Raw genomic sequence first — 17,649 nt, 5'->3', positions numbered from 1 at the left:
AAATCAGCTCAACGGGAGAAAGCCCTGCCTCCAGCTGTTTGCTTAGAAATTCTAGGGACAATAACGAAGCCTGCGTCTTGTGACTGTAGCGTACGTGTAGGTATGTACAGCAGGACCAAATCGGAGAGATACGTAGGAGCAAGCCCATGTAATGCTTTGTAGGTTAGCAGTAAAACCTTGAAATCAGCCCTAGCCATAACAGGAAGCCAATGTAGAGAGGCTAGCACTGGAGTAATATGATCAAATTTTTGGGTTCTAGTCAGGAATCGAGCAGCCGAGTTAAGCACTAACTGAAGTTTATTTAGTGCATTATCCGGGTAGCCGGAGAGTAGAGCGTTGCAGTAGACTAATCTAGAAGTGACAAAAGCAAAAGCATTTTTGCATCATTTTTGGACAAAAAGTTTCAGATCTTTGCAATGTTACGAAGACGGAAAAAAGCTGTTCTTGAAATATTCTTGATATGTTCGTCCAAAGAGAGATCAGGGTCCAGAGCAACGCCGAGGTCCTGAGGACCTTCAGTTTTATTTGAGACTGGACAACCATCAAGATTAATTGTCAGAGTCAACAGCAGATCTCCTTGTTTCTTGGGACCTAGAAACTAGCATCTCTGTTTTGTCCGAGTTTAAAAGTAAAATATTTTCTGCCATCCATTTCCTTATGTCTGAAACACAGGCTTCCAGGGTAGGCAATTTTGGGGCTTCACCATGTGGTCCTAAAACGGAGCCTTGAGGAACACCGAAAATTTACAGTTGATTTGTCAGAGGACAAACCATCCACAGAGACAAACTGATATCTTTCTAAAAGATAAGATCTAAACCAGGCCAGAACTTGTCCGTGTAGACCAATTTGGGTTTCCAATCTCTCCAAAAGAATGTGGTGATCGATGGTATCAAAAGCAGCACTAAGGTCTAGGAGCACGAGGAGTCATTAAAAGGTCATTTACCACCTTCACAGGTGCAGTCTCAGTGCTATGATGAGGTCTAAAACCAGACTGAAGCGTTTCATATACATTGTTTGTTTTTCAAAATTTTTTGAGAGGAATGGGAGATTCGATATATGCCAATAGTTTTTTATATTTTCTGGGTCAAGGTTTGGCTTTTTCAAGAGAGGCTTTATTACTGCCACTTTTAGGGTGTTTGGTACACATCCGGTGGATAAGGAGCCATTTATTATGTTCAACATGGGAGGGCCAAGCACAGGAAGTAGCTCTTTCAGTAGTTTAGTTGGAATAGGGTCCAGTATGCAGCTTGACGGTTTAGAGGCCATGACTATTTTCATGAATGTGTCAAGAGATACAGAATTAAAAAAACTTGAATGTCTCCATTTATCCTAGGTCCTGGCAGTTCTGTGCAGACTCGGGACAATTGAGCTTTGGAGAGATACGCAGATTCAAAGTGGAGTCCATCATTTGCTTTCTAATGATCATGATCTTTTCATTGAAGAAGTTCATGAATTTATCACTGCTGAAGTGAAAGATATCCTCTCTTGTTGAATGCTGCTTTTTAGTTAGCTTTGCAACAGTATCAAATATACATTTGGGATTGTTCTTAGCCTCATTTAACACAGTAAATTCATCAGGCTTGAGCCATGTTCCAGTCAGGCCAATCACATCAAGATTATGATCAGTGATTAGTTCATTGACTATGACTGCCTTGGAAGTGAGGGATCTAACATTAAGTAACCCTATTTTGAGATATTACAATCTCTTTTAATAATGACAGGAATGGAGGAGGCCTTTATTCCAGTGAGATTGCTAAGGTGAATACCGCCATGTTTTGTTTTGCTCAACGTAGATCAAGGCACAGACACGGTCTCAATGGGGATAGCTGAGCTGACTACACTGACTGTGCTAGTGGCAGACTCCACTAAACTGGCAGGCTGACTAAAAGCCTGCTGCCTGGCCTGCACCCTATCCTATCTCATTGTGGAGCTAGAGGAGTTAAAGCCCAGTCTATGTTCGTAGATAAGATGAGACCACCCCTCCAGCTAGGATGGAGTCCGTCACTCCTCAGCAGGCCAGACTTGGTCCTGTTTGTGGGTGAGTCCCAGAAAGAGGGCCAATTATCTAGAAATTCTATCTTTTGGGAGGGGCAGAAAACAGTTTTCAACCAGCGATTGAGTTGTGAGACTGCTGTAGAGCTCATCACTCCCCCTAACTGAGGATGGGGCCAGAGACAATTACTCAATGCCGACACATCTTTGTAGCTGATTTACATGTTGAAGCTATGTTGCGTTTGGTGACCTCTGACTGTTTCATTCTAACTTCTTGGTGCCGACGTGGATAACAATATCTCTACACTTGCCAGTTCTAGCCTTAGCCAGCACCATCGTCAGATTAGCCTTTTTGTCGGTAGCCCTGCCCCCTGGTAAACAGTGTATGATCGCTGTATGATTATTTTTATGTGTCATACTGTGGTTAATGGAGTCGCCAATGACTAGGGTTTTCAATTTGTCAGAGCTAATGGTGGGAGGCTTCGGCGGCTCAAACCCTGTAACGGGTGGAGGAGAGACCTGAGAAGGCTTGGCCTCTGGACGACTCATTGCTTAATGGGGAGAACCGGTTGAAAGTTTCTGTCGGCTGAATGAGCGACAAGGTTGAGTATGCTGACAGCATTTCTTTCCATAAGCCTTGAGAACATTGTCCGGCTGCGGGGACTGTGCGAGGGGGCATTTATACTACTATCTGTACTTACTGGTGGCACAGACGCTGTTTCATCCTTTCCTACACTTAAAATGGCCCTTACCTAACGATTTCATCTGAAGCTGTGCTTGCAACACGGCTATCCTCACCATAAGGCGATAGTTCTCCTGTATATTAGGAGTACAGCGGCTGCAATTAGATGGCATAGTGTTAATGTTACTAAACTCAGCAAAAAAAGAAACTACTCTTTTTCAGGAACCTGTCTTTCAAAGATAATTTGTAAAAAAACAAATAACTTCACAGATCTTCATTGTAAAGGGTTTAAACACTGTATCCCATGCTTGTTCAATGAACCATAAACAATTAATGAACATGCACCTGTGGAACGGTCATTAAGACACTAACAGCTTACAGACGGTAGGCAATTAAGGTCACAATTATGAAAACTAAATAGGCCTTTCTAATGACTCTGAAAAACAACAAAAGAAAGATGCCCAGGGTCCCTCCTCATCTGCGCGAACCTGCCTTAGGCATGCTGCATGGAAGCATGAGGACTGCAGATGTGGCCAGGGCAATAAATTGCAATGTCCATACTGTGAGACACATAAGACAGCACTACAGGGAGACGGGACGGACAGCTGATCGTCCTCGCAGTGGCAGACCACGTGTAACAACACCTGCACAGGATCGGTAGATCTGAACATCACGGGACAGGTACAGGATGCGGGACAGGTACAGGATGGCAACAACTGCCCGAGTTATAACCAGGAATACACAATCCCTCTATCAGTGCTCAGACTGTCTGCAATAGGCTGAGAGAGGCTGGACTGAGGGCTTGTAGGCCTGTTGTAAGGCAGGTCCTCACCAGACTAGAGGTCGACCGATTATGATTTTTCAACGCCGATGCCGCCGATTATTGGAGGACCAAAAAAAAGCTGATACTGATTAATTAATCGGACGATTTATTAATTTTTTATTTGTAATAATGACAATTACAACAATACTGAATGAACACTTATTTTAACTTAATATAATACATCAATAAAATCAATTTAACCTCAAATAAATAATGAAATATGTTCAATTTGGTTTAAATAATGCAAAAACAAAGTGTTGGAGAATTAAGTAAAAGTGCAATATGTGCCATGTAAAAAAGCTAACATTTAAGTTCCTTGCTCAGAACATGAGAACATATGAAAGCTGGTGGTTCCTTTTAACATGAGTCTTCAATATTCCCAGGTAAGAAGTTTTAGGTTGTAGTTATTATAGGACTATTTCTCTCTATACGATTTGTATTTCATATACCTTGGACTATTGGATGTTCTTATAGGCACTTTAGTATTGCCAGTGTAACAGTATAGCTTCCGTCCCTCTCCTCGCTCCTACCTGGGCTCGAACCAGGAACACATCGACAACAGCCACCCTTGAAGCAGCGTTACCCATGCAGAGCAAGGGGAACAACTACTCCAAGGCTCAGACGCTATTAGCGCTCACCCCGCTAACTAGCTAGCCATTTCACATCGGTTACACCAGCCTAATCTCGGGAGTTGATAGGCTTGAAGTCATAAACAGCACAATGCTTGAAGCATTGCGAAGAGCTGCTGGCAAACGCACGAAAGTGCTGTTTGAATGAATGCTTACGAGCCTGCTGGTGCCTACCATCGCTCAGTCAGACTGCTCTATCAAATCATAGACTTAATTATAACACAATAACACACAGAAATGCGAGCCTTTGGTGATTCAAATGGTTGAATCCGGAAACTATCATTTCGAAAACAAAATGTTTATTCTTTCAGTGAAATACGGAACCATTCCGTATTTTATCTAACGGATGGCATCCCTAAGTCTAAATATTGCTGTTACATTGTACAACCTTCAATGTTATGTTATAATTATGTACAATTCTGGCAAATTAATTACGGCCTTTGTTAGGAATAAATGGACTTCACACAGTTCACAATGAGCCAGGTGGCCCAAACTGCTGCATATACCCTGACTGCTTGCACGGAACGCAAGAGAAGTGACACAATTTCCCTAGTTATAAGAAATTCATGTTAGCTGGCAATATTAACTAAATATGCAGGTTTAAAAATATATACTTGTGTATTGATTTTAAAGAAAGGCATTGATGTTTGTGGTTAGGTACATTGGTGCAACGACAGTGCTTTTTTTCGCAAATGCGCTTGTTAAATCATCACCCGTTTGTCGGAGTAGGCTGTGATTCAATGAGAAATTAACAGGCACCGCATCGATTATATGCAACGCAGGACACGCTAGATAAACTAGTAATATCATCAACCATGTATAGTTAACTAGTGATTATGTTAAGACTGAATGTTTTTTATAAGTTAAGTTTAATGCTATCTAGCAACTTACCTTGGCTTCTTGCTGCCCTCGCGTATCAGGTAGTCAGCCTGCCACGCAGGCTCCTCGTGGAGTGCAATGTAAGGCAGGTGGTTAGAGCGTTGGATTTGTAACCGGAAGGTTGCAAAAACGAATCCCCGAGCTGACAAGGTAAAAATCTGTCATTCTGCCCCTGAACAAGGCAGTAAACCCACTGTTCCTAGGCCGTCATTGAAAATAAGAATGTGTTCTTAACTGACTTGCCTAGTTAAATAAATAAAAAAATTTAACAAATATTTTTTTTAAATAAACAAAATAAATCACCAAATCGGTGTCCAAAAATACCTATTACCGATTGTCATGAATACTTGAAATCGGCCCTAATTAAATCGGCCATTCCGATTAATCGGTCGACCTCTACACCAGACATCACCGGTAACAACGTCGCCTATGGGCACAAACCCACACCGTCGCTGGACCAGACAGGACTAACAAAAAGTGCTCTTCGCTGACGAGTCGGGGTCTTGTCTCACCATGGGTGATGGTCGGATTCGCGTTTAACGTCGAAGGAATGAGCGTTACACCAATGCCTGTACTCTGGAGCAGGATCGATTTGGAGGTGGAGGGTCCGTCATGGTCTGGGGCGGTGTGTCACAGCATCATCGGACTGAGCTTGTTGTCATTGCAGGCAATCTCAATGCTGTGCGTTACAGGGAAGACATCCTCCTCCCTCATGTGGTACTCTTCCTGCAGGCTCATCCTGACATGACCCTCCAGCATGACAATGCCACAAGCCATACTGCTCGTTCTTTGCATGATTTCCTGCAAGACAGGAATGTCAGTGTTCTGCCATGGCCAGCGAAGAGCCCGGATCTCAATCCCATTGAGCATGGCTGGAACCTGTTGGATCGGAGGGTGAGGGCTAGGGCCATTCCCCCCAGAAATGTCCGGGAACATGCAGGTGCCTTGGTGGAAGAGTGGGGTAACATCTCACAGCAAGAACAGGCAAATCTGGTGCAGTCCATGAGGAGGAGATGCATTGCAGTACTTAATGCAGCTGGTGGCCACACCAGATACTGTCTGTTACTTTTGATTTTGACCCCCCCCCCTTGTTCAGGAACACATTATTCTGTTAGTCACATGTCTGTGGAACTTGTTCAGTTTATGTCTCAGTTGTTGAATCTAGTTATGTTAATACAAATATTTACACATGTTAAGTTTGCTGAAAATAAACACAGTTGACAGTGAGAGGACATTTATTTTTTTGCTGAGTTGACTTGAATGAAAAAAGTAGAGCAAGGAAAAGACGTTGGTAAAATCTAATCAAAGTAAAAACAATTTGGCAGCTAGCCAAGCAGCAACAAACAGCACAACAGCACTGAGACAAGTCCGGAAGTTGAGATGTAAGTTTTTCCTTTGAAATGTGTTAGTGTGTTGCTAAGGGAAATTCAGCCAACACATTGAAAATGAAGACTAAAATAGCCTACATGTATCTTTCTTATAGTACTGCATCTTTCTTCAGCCTTGTAGACAATCACACTGCTGGCTAATAATCAAGTTTATTAGGCCTACATACAGTTTCCATATTTTCTTTAAGTTACAACCTTATTCCCCCCAAAAATGTCCTCATCAATTTACACACAATAACCCATAATGACAAAGCAAAAACAGGTTTTTTAGAATTTTTGGCAAATGTATAATTTTTTAAAACTGATTAGTATTCAGACCCTTTGCTATGAGACTCGAAATTGAGCTCAGGTTCATCCTGTTTCTATTAATCATCCTTGAGATGTTTCTACAACTTGATTGGAGTCCACCTGTGGTAAATTCAATTGATTGTACATGATTTGGAAAGGCACACACCTGTGTATATAAGGTCCCACAGTTGACAGTGCATGTCAGAGTAAAACCCAAGACATGAGGCCGAAGGAATTGTCTGTAGAGCGCCGAGACAGCATTGTGTCGAGGCACAGATCTGGGGAAGGGTGCCAAAAAAATGTCTGCAGCGTTGAATGTCCCCAAGAACAAGGCCACCCGGCCAAACTGAGCAATCGTGGGAGAAGGGCCTTGCTCAGGGAGGTGACCAAGAACCTGGTGGTCACTCTGAAAGAGCTCCAGAGTTCCTCTGTGGAGATGGGAGAACCTTCTAGAAGGACAACCATCTCTGCAGCACTCAATCAATCAGCCCTTTATTGTAGTGGCCAGACGGAAGCGACTCCTCAGTAAAAGGCACATGACAGCCCACTTGGAGTTTGCCAAACGGCACCTAAAGGACTCTCAGACCATGAAAAACAATATTCTCTGGTCTGATGAAAGCAAGATTGAACTCTTTGGCCTGAATGCCAAGCGTAATGTCTGGAGGAAACCTAGCATCATCCGTAAGGTAAAGCATGGTGGTGGCAGAAGACTAGTCAGGATCAAGGGAAAGATGAACGGAGCAAAGTACAGAGAGATCCTTGATGAAAACCTGCTCCAGAGCACTCAGGACCTCAGACTGGGGCGAAGGTTCACCTTCCAACAGGACAACGACCCTAAGTACACAGCCAAGACAACGCAGGAGTGGCTTTGGGACAAGTCTCTGAATGTCCTTGAGTGTCCTATGCATTAAAATCATCCACTTTGTCACGTGTTATTTGAATCGAGCATCGACGACCAACAGTTTTTTCCTTCAAGAGATACTAGGGGATTTTGGTAATGAGTAATGGTAATGCCCTTTAACTGAGCGCAGTTTGAAGGAAGTTGCTAACTAGCGCTAGCGCAATCCTGAAGCATCCCTTTAACAACAAAGCTTGACATGAGGGGGCCTCAAACCTTTTAAGGAGAAAAAGTCTAAACGTAATTTAGATGTTCGCAAGTATGTTCTCGGTATGTTAGTTTCCCTGGCACCGTTTCCACATGCTAACGTTTTAGCATTTGTGGCACAAATCCCGTCCAAGTCATGTCCAAATCATCCAAAACATCCAAAATGTATTGTGAAGCTCAACAGTCACTTATAGATGATTTGAACATGATGCACAAACAATTATAATATCGGTCTCATGACTTGAATGGGAAAGCATGTCATACTTTGTCCATAGACTGGTTACAGGGAAGGAAACCCAATATGATATTTAGTAATTTGGGTGAATTATCTCCTTAATAGCTTTGGCTGTGAGGGATGAAAAAATAAATCAGCATCTGCGACAAAGGTGATGATTAAAGTGTCTTATTAAGAATTTTCGAATTTGACTTCTCCATGTCTCTGGGAATTGTCTTCCTGGGCCGGACTATAGTTAAACTGCAATACCGAAAGTGTCCTCAACGCCAGCAAGACAAAGAGGCTGATCGGGAACTACAGGAAATGGAGGGGCGAGCATGCCCCCATCCACATTCTTAGGAGCTACAGTGGAGAGGGTCAAGAGCTTAATGTTCTTCGGTGTCCACATCACTAAGGAATGAATATGGTCCACACACACCCACACAGTTGTGAAGAGGGCACGACAGCGCCTCTTCCCCCTCAGGAGGCTGAAAAGATTTGACATGGGCCCTCAGATCCTCAAAAGGTCCTACAGCTGCACAATTGAGAGCATCGTGACTGGCTGCATCACTGCTTGGTACGGCAACTGCAAGGCACCCAACTGCAAAACTCTACAGAGGGTGATGAGTACAGCCCAGTACATAACTGGGGCCAAGTTCCATGCAATCCTGGACCTCTATAACAGGTGATGTCAGATGAAGGCCCAAAAAATTGCCAAAGCCCTATGTTCTCTCTACCACCACATGGCAAGCGGCACCAGTGCACCAAGTCTGAAAACAACGGGACCATGAACAGCTTATACCCCCAAGCCATAAGACTTCTAAACAAGACCGCTAAATAGCTAATCAAATGGCTACCCGGACTGCCTGCACTGACCCTTTTTGCACTAACTCTCTTGTACACACTGAACTACCCAAACACTGACACATACTTACACTGACACCCCAACACACACACACTCACACATTTTCACACTCACAACATATGCTGCGGCTACTGTCTTATCTATTCTGTTGCCTAGTCACCTTACTTCTACCTCTATGTACATAGCTACCTCAATTAACTTGTAACCTTGCTCATCGACTCGGTACTGGTACTCCCTGTATATTCCCATGTTATTTGTACTCATTATTCGCTGTGTATTTATTCCTCGTATCACTATTTCTATTTTTTTTAAATAATCTTTAACACTGCATTGTTAGAAAAGGACCCGTAAGTAAGCATTTCACTGTTAGTCTACACCTGTTGTTTACGAAGCATGTGACAAATTAAATTTGATTTTATTTGTCCTCTGGGTACAGTGGAAAGCGGTGGTGTAAAGTACTTGAGTAAAAATACTTGAAAGCACTACTTAAGTAGTTTTTTAGGGTATCTGTACTTTACGATTTATATTTTTGACAACTTTTACTTTTACTTCACTACATTCCTAAAGAAAAGTATGTACTTTTTACTCCATACATTTTCCCTGACACCCAAAAGTACTGGTTACATGTTTAATGCTTAGCAGGAGAAGAAAAGTGTCACACACTTATCAAGCGAACATCCCTGGTCATCCCTACTGCCTCTGATCTGACGGACTCACTAAACACGTGCTTAGATTGTAAATTATGTCTGAGTGTTGGAGCATGCCCCTGGCTATCTGTAAATTTAAAAAACAAGAACATGATGCTGTCTGGTTTGCTTAATATAAGGAATTAGAAATTATTAATATTTTTGCTTTTACTTTTGATACTTAAGTATATTTAAAACCAAATACTTGAACTTTTACTCAAGTAGTATTTTACTGGGTAACTTGAATAATTTTCTATTAAGGTACAGTTGAAGTCGGAAGTTTACATACACTTAGCTTGGAGTCATTAAAACTTGTTTTTCAACCACTCCACAAATTTCTTGTTAACAAGCTATAGTTTTGGCAAGTCGGTTAGGAGGATATCTACTTTGTGCATGACACAAGTAATTTTTCCAACAATTGTTTACAGACAGATTATTTCACTTATAATTCACTGTATCACAATTCCAGTGGGTCAGAAGTTTACATACGCTAAGTTGACTGTGCCTTTAAACAGCTTGGACAATTCCAGAAAATGATGTCATGGCTTTAGAAGCTAATTTACATCATTTGAGTCAATTGGAGGTGTACCTGTGGATGTATTTCAAGGTCTACCTTCAAACTCAGTGCCTCTTTGCTCATGGGACAATCAAAAGAAATCAGCCAAGACCTCAGAAAAAGAGATTGTAGACCTCCACAAGTCTGATTCATCCGTGGGAGCAATTTCCAAATGCCTGAAGGTAGCACATTCATCTTAACAAACAATAGTACGCAAGTATAAACACCATGGGACCACGCAGCCGTCATACCACTTAGGAAGGAGACGCGTTCTGTCTCCTAGAGATAAACGTACTTTGGTGTGAAAAGTGCAAATCAATCCCAGAACAACAGCAAAGAATCTTGTGAAGATGCTGGAGGAAACAGGTACAAAAGTATCTATATCCACAGTAAAACGAGTCCTATATCGACATAACCTGAAAGGCCGCTGAGCAAGGAAGAAGCCACTGCTCCAAAACCGACATAAAAAAGCCAGATTACAGTTTGCAACTGCACATGGGGACAAAGATCGTACTTTTTGGAGAAATGTCCTCTGGTCTGATGAAACAAAAATAGAACTGTTTGGCCATATTGACCACCGTTATGTTTGGAGGAAAAAGGGGGAGGCTTGCAAGCCGAAGAACACCATCCAACAGTGAAGCACGGGGGTGGCAGCATCATGTTGTTGGGGTGCTTTGCTGCAGGAGGGACTGGTGCACTTTACAAAATAGATGGCATCATGAGGGAGGAAAATGATGTGGATATATTGAAGCAACATCACAAGACAGTCAGTTAAAGCTTGGTCGAAAATGGGTCTTCCAAATGGACAATGACCCCAAGCATACTTCCAAAGTTGTGGCAAAATGGCTTAAGGACAACAAAGCCAAGGTATTGGAGTGGCCATCACAAAGCCTTGACGTCAATCCCATAGAAAATGTGTGGGCAGAACTGAAAAAGCGTGTGCGAGCAAGGAGGCCTACAAACCTGACTCAGTTACACCAGCTTTGTCAGGAGGAATGGGACAAAATTCACCCAACTTATTGTAGGAAGCTTGTGGAAGGCTACCCAAAACGTTTGACCCAAGTTAAACAATTTAAAGGCAATGCTACCAAATACTAATTGAGTGTATGTAAACTTCTGACCCACTGGTAATGTGATGAAAGAAATAAAAGCTGAAATAAATCATTCTCTCTACTATTATTCTGACATTTCACATTCTTAAAATAAAGTGGTGATCCTAACTGACCTAAAACAGGGAATTTTTACTAGGATTAAATGTCAGGAATTGTGAAAAACCAGAGTTTAAATGTATTTGGCTAAGGTGTATGTAAACTTCCGACATCAACTGTATCTTTACTTTTATTCAAGTTTAACAATTGGGTATTTTTTCCACCACTGGTGGAAAGTGTGCTTCTAGACCAGAACCCTGGTGGCCTTAATCCAGAGCCCTCTTTCTACCTCTGTTTCATGTACAATCTGTGTGGGACAAAACCATCTAAGGCAAGCCTACATGTTATTTTCAACACCATAAAGCTCTAAGAGCTTTCTTTGCACAAATTGTACCCTCACACGCCTGATGCTCTAGATTTCCACAGGTCCCCCCCAAAAGTTCTGTAAATTGTACAATATTATAATATTCAATGTAGCACATTTAAATAAGAGTCTTGATGCTAGATTATTTCATTGTACCACCAATGATCTTGAGTCTTGACCATTCATTTAGATCTGGGACTTTTATTTAGAAAAGACTTCAGCTTTCATGATACCGGAAGTATTTCTATATTTACAATGTTTTTTAAATACCTAAGGTCGCTAACTGCACGTTGCTAGTTAGTTGCAATATTGTAGCTATTAGCGCGCTATTTCCTAGCTGGGAGAGAAGCCCTTTGCCTTCACAGAAACATCAATATCTTCGCTTAATTCCTTCTCTTTTTTTCCATAACATCTAGTTAACGGTGGTTGCGTTATCTTCAAATGATCTAGAATCGTTGGCTAGCTAATGTTTGTCAAGCTAACTTTGGTACCATTGGAAGCTAACGTTAGGCTATTCAGCACCAGCCAGAATTTTAGCAATCTCATTCCATATATTAGCTAGCCAGTTGCAAGCTGGCATTTATATTCACTAACTAGCTCCATACTTTTGGCGATTTTATTTAGTATTTAGTATTGTTTACTAGCTCGTCAGTCTGAAACAAAGGTGAGCATGGCAATGAGACAGACACCACTCACCTGCTCTGGCCACACAAGACCTGTGGTGGATCTAGCCTTCAGTGGCATCACCCCATACGGGTATTTTCTCATCAGTGCCTGCAAAGGTAAGATATATTTTCTAGATACGGTCCTTGTTTTAGTAGATAACCATAGATCATTGTTTAGAAAATATTGAATGTAAAGTAGAGGTTAACAAAGTTATATTAGCCCTTTTTCTCAGGTGGGAGTCAGAATAGAGAGGGGAATTTAATAATGTATTTAGGAAATTATCATTATAGACTTTTCCTCTTATGTATGTGCTACAGTTGGAGGTACTGTAGTTGTCTAACCACTTGTGAATGTACTAACCACTTATGATTGTTCCTTCTTGTAGATGGCAAACCCATGTTGCGCCAGGGAGACACAGGGGACTGGATCGGAACGTTCCTGGGTCACAAGGGTGCTGTCTGGGGGGCCACTCTGAATAATGAAGCCACCAAGGCAGCCACTGCTGCTGCAGATTTCACTGCGTATGTATTTAGGCCTACAACATAGCCTGGCCATGACCATGTTATGACAACAATATAGAGAGCAATGGTAAATGTGTCTTTTTGTAGGCACTAATGGAGGCTATACCTTGATCATGACTCTTAGTTCCATTACACATAAGAGTCATTGGACGAAGGCGTTTTGTTAAGAGCAGCATGCTCAATCTGAACATTGACATGTGTTACTTGTGGTACGGTTTTGGAAGAATAAGGACCTTTCATATCAGCGACAAATAATTTTCAAAATACAAAAGGTTCAATTGATACACCTTGATAGGGTTAGTGTTGCCACACGGCCATATCTCCATGTTACAGCACTTGCTTATGCGAAACCGATGGAAGACGAGCAGCGACCACATATACTAATTGGCTGTCTAGCATTCTCCGAAAACCTGTGTGTAAGATTAACTCGCCAGTCTTGTGCGCCGCTTATGGTTGAAAACTGTAGGGAGAAGGCAGAATTCTGACTAGAGTTTGAGGGCTATAATGGAGGCTAACTTCGCCATGGCTCTTTGGCTAACGCCTATGGGGAAATGAATGTTTTTAGGGGGATTAACACCGAAAATAAGGTCTGTCGTAAACAAGGGCTTAGGAGATCTTATGCATTTTGTTCTATGAGATAATTATTAACTATTTACGTAATCAAAACAAGTAAAAAGCTAACAATATGTAATGTAAAAGATTTTAAAAAACTACCATTTATTTAACCATTATTTCACTAGGCAAGTCAGTTAAGGACAAATTCTTATTTACAATGACGGCCTACCCCAGCCAAACCCTAACCCGGAAGACGCTGGGCCAATTGTGCGCCGCCCTATGGGACTCACAATCACGGCCGGTTGTGATACAGCCTGGAATCAAACCAGGGTCTGTAGTGACGCCTCTAGCACAAAGATGTAGTGCCTTAGACCGCTGCACTACTCGGGAGCCCATGCCTTTGATGTCTAGCAAACAGGCTTAGCTTACCTTGTCAGACGGACCCAAAGTCAATTCTGGACGACATCGTTCGGGAACCAGTAAAACAAGCACCTTCCCACTGAAGAGATGTGGTTGCAGCCTGGAGCAAAACAATATACCATTCTTGTGTTTTTGTTTGAGCTGGTAGCTTACAAAGCTAACTGGCTTTTTTCAGACTAGTATAGCCTAATTTTGCAACTAATGTTGTCGTTTCATATCTCTGATAGTGAGTGACTTGTTGGCAACTGACTTATTTTGAGTACATAGGCTTCATAATTCATAAAGGTCATGTTAACTGACTGATATTATCTCATAGAACAAAACATATAAGATCTCCTAAGCCTGTGTTAAACTCAGACCTTATTTTCGGCGTATATCCCAAAACACCATTATTTTCCCGATTAATTTCCCCCATAGGAATGGTGAACGAACCATAGGTAGAAAATGGCAACTAATTTCTGATTTTTAGGACTACAAGCTGGCGGGCTCTATAAGAGTTGGCTACGCCACATACAGTATAGAACCAGGCTATAACCCTTTACTGTACTTCAGAACAGAATGAGTTGAAAGTCTTCAATTATTCAGATTGTTCAATGAGAGATCTCCAAGATTTCTGACATTAGCTTATTACTCCCCTAGCCTGGGTGCTAGTCTGTCTGCTTTAGCCAACTCCTTTGTCATTTCAACAACAGAGTTGGTGAAAGCCAAAGAATGTCTGGCAAGTGGTAATTAGGCTACTGTATTATCTTTCTTGGCTGATGTAGCCTGGTGGGTAGGAGCGTTGGGTCAGTAACTGAAAGGTTGCTGGATTGAATCCCCGAGCTGACAAGGCAAAAAAAAATCTGTTGCTCTGCCCCTGAGCAAGGCAGTTAACCAACTGTTCACTGGTCGCCAATGACATGGATGTTAAGGCAGCCCCCCGCACCTCTCTTGATTCAGAAGACACATTTCAGTTGAATGCATTGTTGTACAACTGACTAGGTATCCCCCTTTCCCTTTTTATACTGATGATGACTATCTCTTTGCTCTTCAGGAAGGTGTGGGATGCCGTGACTGGAGATGAGGTCCTCACGCTGGCACACAAGCACATTGTCAAGTCAGTCAATTTTACTCAGGTACTACAGTTACTTGGAATTGATATGGGTTTTACTGTACGTGTCAAATGTATGAGATTGAGGACTTATATTCTCCCTGTCATGACAGTGTAAACCTGTTTACATGTCTCGCATATCTTTTTTGTTCTGGGGACTTTCTTATATTGGATATTTCAGTCAACTTCTTCCCCCTCCATTTCTCTCTGACAGGATAGCAGTTGTTTGTTAACAGGAGGGAATGATAAGATCATTCGCATCTACGACCTCAACAAACCGGAAGCAGGTTTGTACCAATGCAAGCCCTCGTTTAATTGTTTGTGTCAACGTTTGGTTGTGTTTAGATATGTATTGTGTTTTGTTTTCCTCAGAACCGCAAGAGATTACAGGGCACACGTCTGCCATAAAGAAAGCCCTGTGGTGTAAGAACGACACACAGATCCTCTCTGCCGCTGATGACAAAACCGTACGGTCAGTGCTCTTTGATCTACCTGGTTCTACATTTGTCATGGATATTATTATGATGCCAAAAGGCTGATAGGATGACCACACACCTTATATACTATCGGGAACATTTGGAAGCATTTTCAGTCATTTTCCCTTGCGGCAAAAAGTATCTGCCCACTATGAACACAGGAGGGCAGTGTGTGATTATCAACATTGAAAAGTCATAAACATACTATGGTCATAAATCTGGCCATCACTCTCAGATTTTTGCTGTCATTTCTTGATGACTTTTCAATCAATAAAGTACTGTATCTATTGATCTAAAATATGTATTTCTATATATGCTCTATATTCCCTTATGTAGACTGTGGGACAGGAATTCCACTGAGGTTGTGAAGCAGCTCTCCTTTGACATGTCAGTCAGCAGCATGGAGTACATCCCTGACGGAGAAGTTTTGGTCATCACGTATGGAAAGACCATCGCGTTCTACAATGCCCTCAGGTACAATACACAAAACCCAGGCATTGCCCTCAGACATAGATCGAGGTAGACGTTGTCACTAACCACACATCTAGGATAAGATTTTCCCAAACCTAGCCTAAACCTTAGGGGACTGATAAAATATCTGACCCTGTATCATAGGTTAGGGACTACTTCTACCTACTCCTCAGGGGCAGTCATAGCATACAGTATATGACATCCATTATAGTTTGATTTCTCTCATATTTTGATTGTAATTGCTAGTGCTAAAGCTGTGTGTGTTTCCTTACTGACTTGTGTTTCTCCCTAGCCTTGACATGATCAAGACTGTGGATGCCCCTGCCTCCATTCACTCTGCCTCGCTGCATCCAGATAAGGACTTCTTTGTTGCCGGGGGAGATGACTTCAAGCTCTACAAATTTGACTACGGCACCAAGGAGGAGTTGGGTAAGCAGCAGCTTAAACTATAAAAAAAATTCAAATAAAATCCCACCAATTTACAGTGCATTTGGAAAGTATTCAGACCCCTTGACTTTTCCCATATTTTGTAACGTTACAGCCTTATTCTAAAATAGATTAAATTGTTTTTTCCCCTCATCAATCTACACACCATACCCCATAATGACAAAACAAAAACAGGTTTTAGATTTTTTCACAAATGTATAAAAATAAAATATGCAAATAATACATTTACATAAGTATATCCTTTACTCAATACTTTGTTGAAGCACCTTTGGCAGTGATTACAGCCTCGAGTCTTCTTGGGTATGACGCTACATGCTTGGCACACCTGTATTTGGGGAGTTTCTCCCATTCTTCTCTGCAAATCCTCTCAAGCTCTGTCAGGTTGGCTGGGGAGCGTTGCTGCACAGCTATTTTCAGATCTCTCCAGAGATGTTCGATCGGGTTCAAGTCCGGGCTCTGGCTGAGCCACTCAAGGACATTCAGAGACTTGTCCCAAAGCCACTCCTGCATTGTATTGGCTGTGTGCTTAGGGTTGTTGTCCTGTTGTAAGGTGAACCTTCGGCTCAGTCTGAGATCCTGGGTACTCTGGAGCAGGTTTTTTGTTCAAGGATCTCTCTGTACTTTGCTCTGTTCAACATTCCCTCGATCCTGACTTGTCTCCCAGTCCCTGCCGCTGAGAAACATCCCCATAGCATGATGCTGCCACCACCATGCTTCACCGTAGGGGTGGTGCCAAGTTTCCTCCAGACGTGATTCTTGGCATTCAAGGCCAAAGAGTTCAATCTTGGCTTCATCAGACTAGAGAATCTTGTTTCTCATGGTCTGATAGTCCTTTAGGTGCCTTTTTGCTGAGGAGTGGCTTCCGTCTGGCCACTCTACCATAAAGGGCTGATTGGTGTTGTGTTGCAGATATGGTTGTCCTTCTGGAAGTTTCTCCCATCTCCACAGTGGACCTCTGGAGCTCTGTCAGAGTGACCATCGGGTTCTTGGTCACATCCCTGACCAAGGCCCTTCTCCCCCGATTGCTCAGTTTGGTCGGGCGGCCAGCTCTATGAAGAGTCTTGGTGGTTCCTAACTTCTTCCATTTAAGAATAATGGACGCCACTGTATTCTTTGGGACCTTCAATACTGCAGAATCTATGGATAATTCCCTCAACATCATGGCTTGGTTTTTGCTTCGACATGCACTGTCAACTGTGGGATCTTATATAAACAGGTGTGTATCTTTCCAAATCATGTCAAATCAATTGAATTTCCCACAGGTGGACTCCAATCAAGTTGTATAAACATCTCAAGGATGATCAATGGAAACAGGATGTACCTGAGCTCAATTTCGAGTCTCATAGCAAAGGGTCTGAATACTTCAATAAAAAAAGTATTCTTT

The 17,649-nt window shown here is 42.1% G+C and overlaps 1 protein-coding gene across 1 annotated transcript in view; it reads left to right on the top strand.

The window, feature by feature from the left end:
• Positions 1-11,868: 11,868 nt before the first annotated feature.
• strap (serine/threonine kinase receptor associated protein) overlaps positions 11,869-17,649 on the top strand; it is a 14,489-nt gene continuing 8,708 nt past the window's right edge. Inside the window, exons 1-7 of the mRNA XM_014207582.2 lie at positions 11,869-12,401; positions 12,671-12,806; positions 14,815-14,896; positions 15,086-15,158; positions 15,244-15,343; positions 15,684-15,821; positions 16,111-16,247. Coding sequence (XP_014063057.1) covers positions 12,290-12,401; positions 12,671-12,806; positions 14,815-14,896; positions 15,086-15,158; positions 15,244-15,343; positions 15,684-15,821; positions 16,111-16,247 — 778 coding nt within the window. The 5' untranslated portion in view covers positions 11,869-12,289. The remainder of the gene's footprint in view (positions 12,402-12,670; positions 12,807-14,814; positions 14,897-15,085; positions 15,159-15,243; positions 15,344-15,683; positions 15,822-16,110; positions 16,248-17,649) is intronic.

Source organism: Salmo salar, chromosome ssa07 (assembly GCF_905237065.1).
Source record: "Salmo salar chromosome ssa07, Ssal_v3.1, whole genome shotgun sequence".
Lineage (NCBI taxonomy): Eukaryota > Metazoa > Chordata > Actinopteri > Salmoniformes > Salmonidae > Salmo > Salmo salar.
The sequence above is the reverse complement of the archived record's forward strand: the minus strand, read 5'-3'. Positions and strand labels throughout refer to the sequence as shown.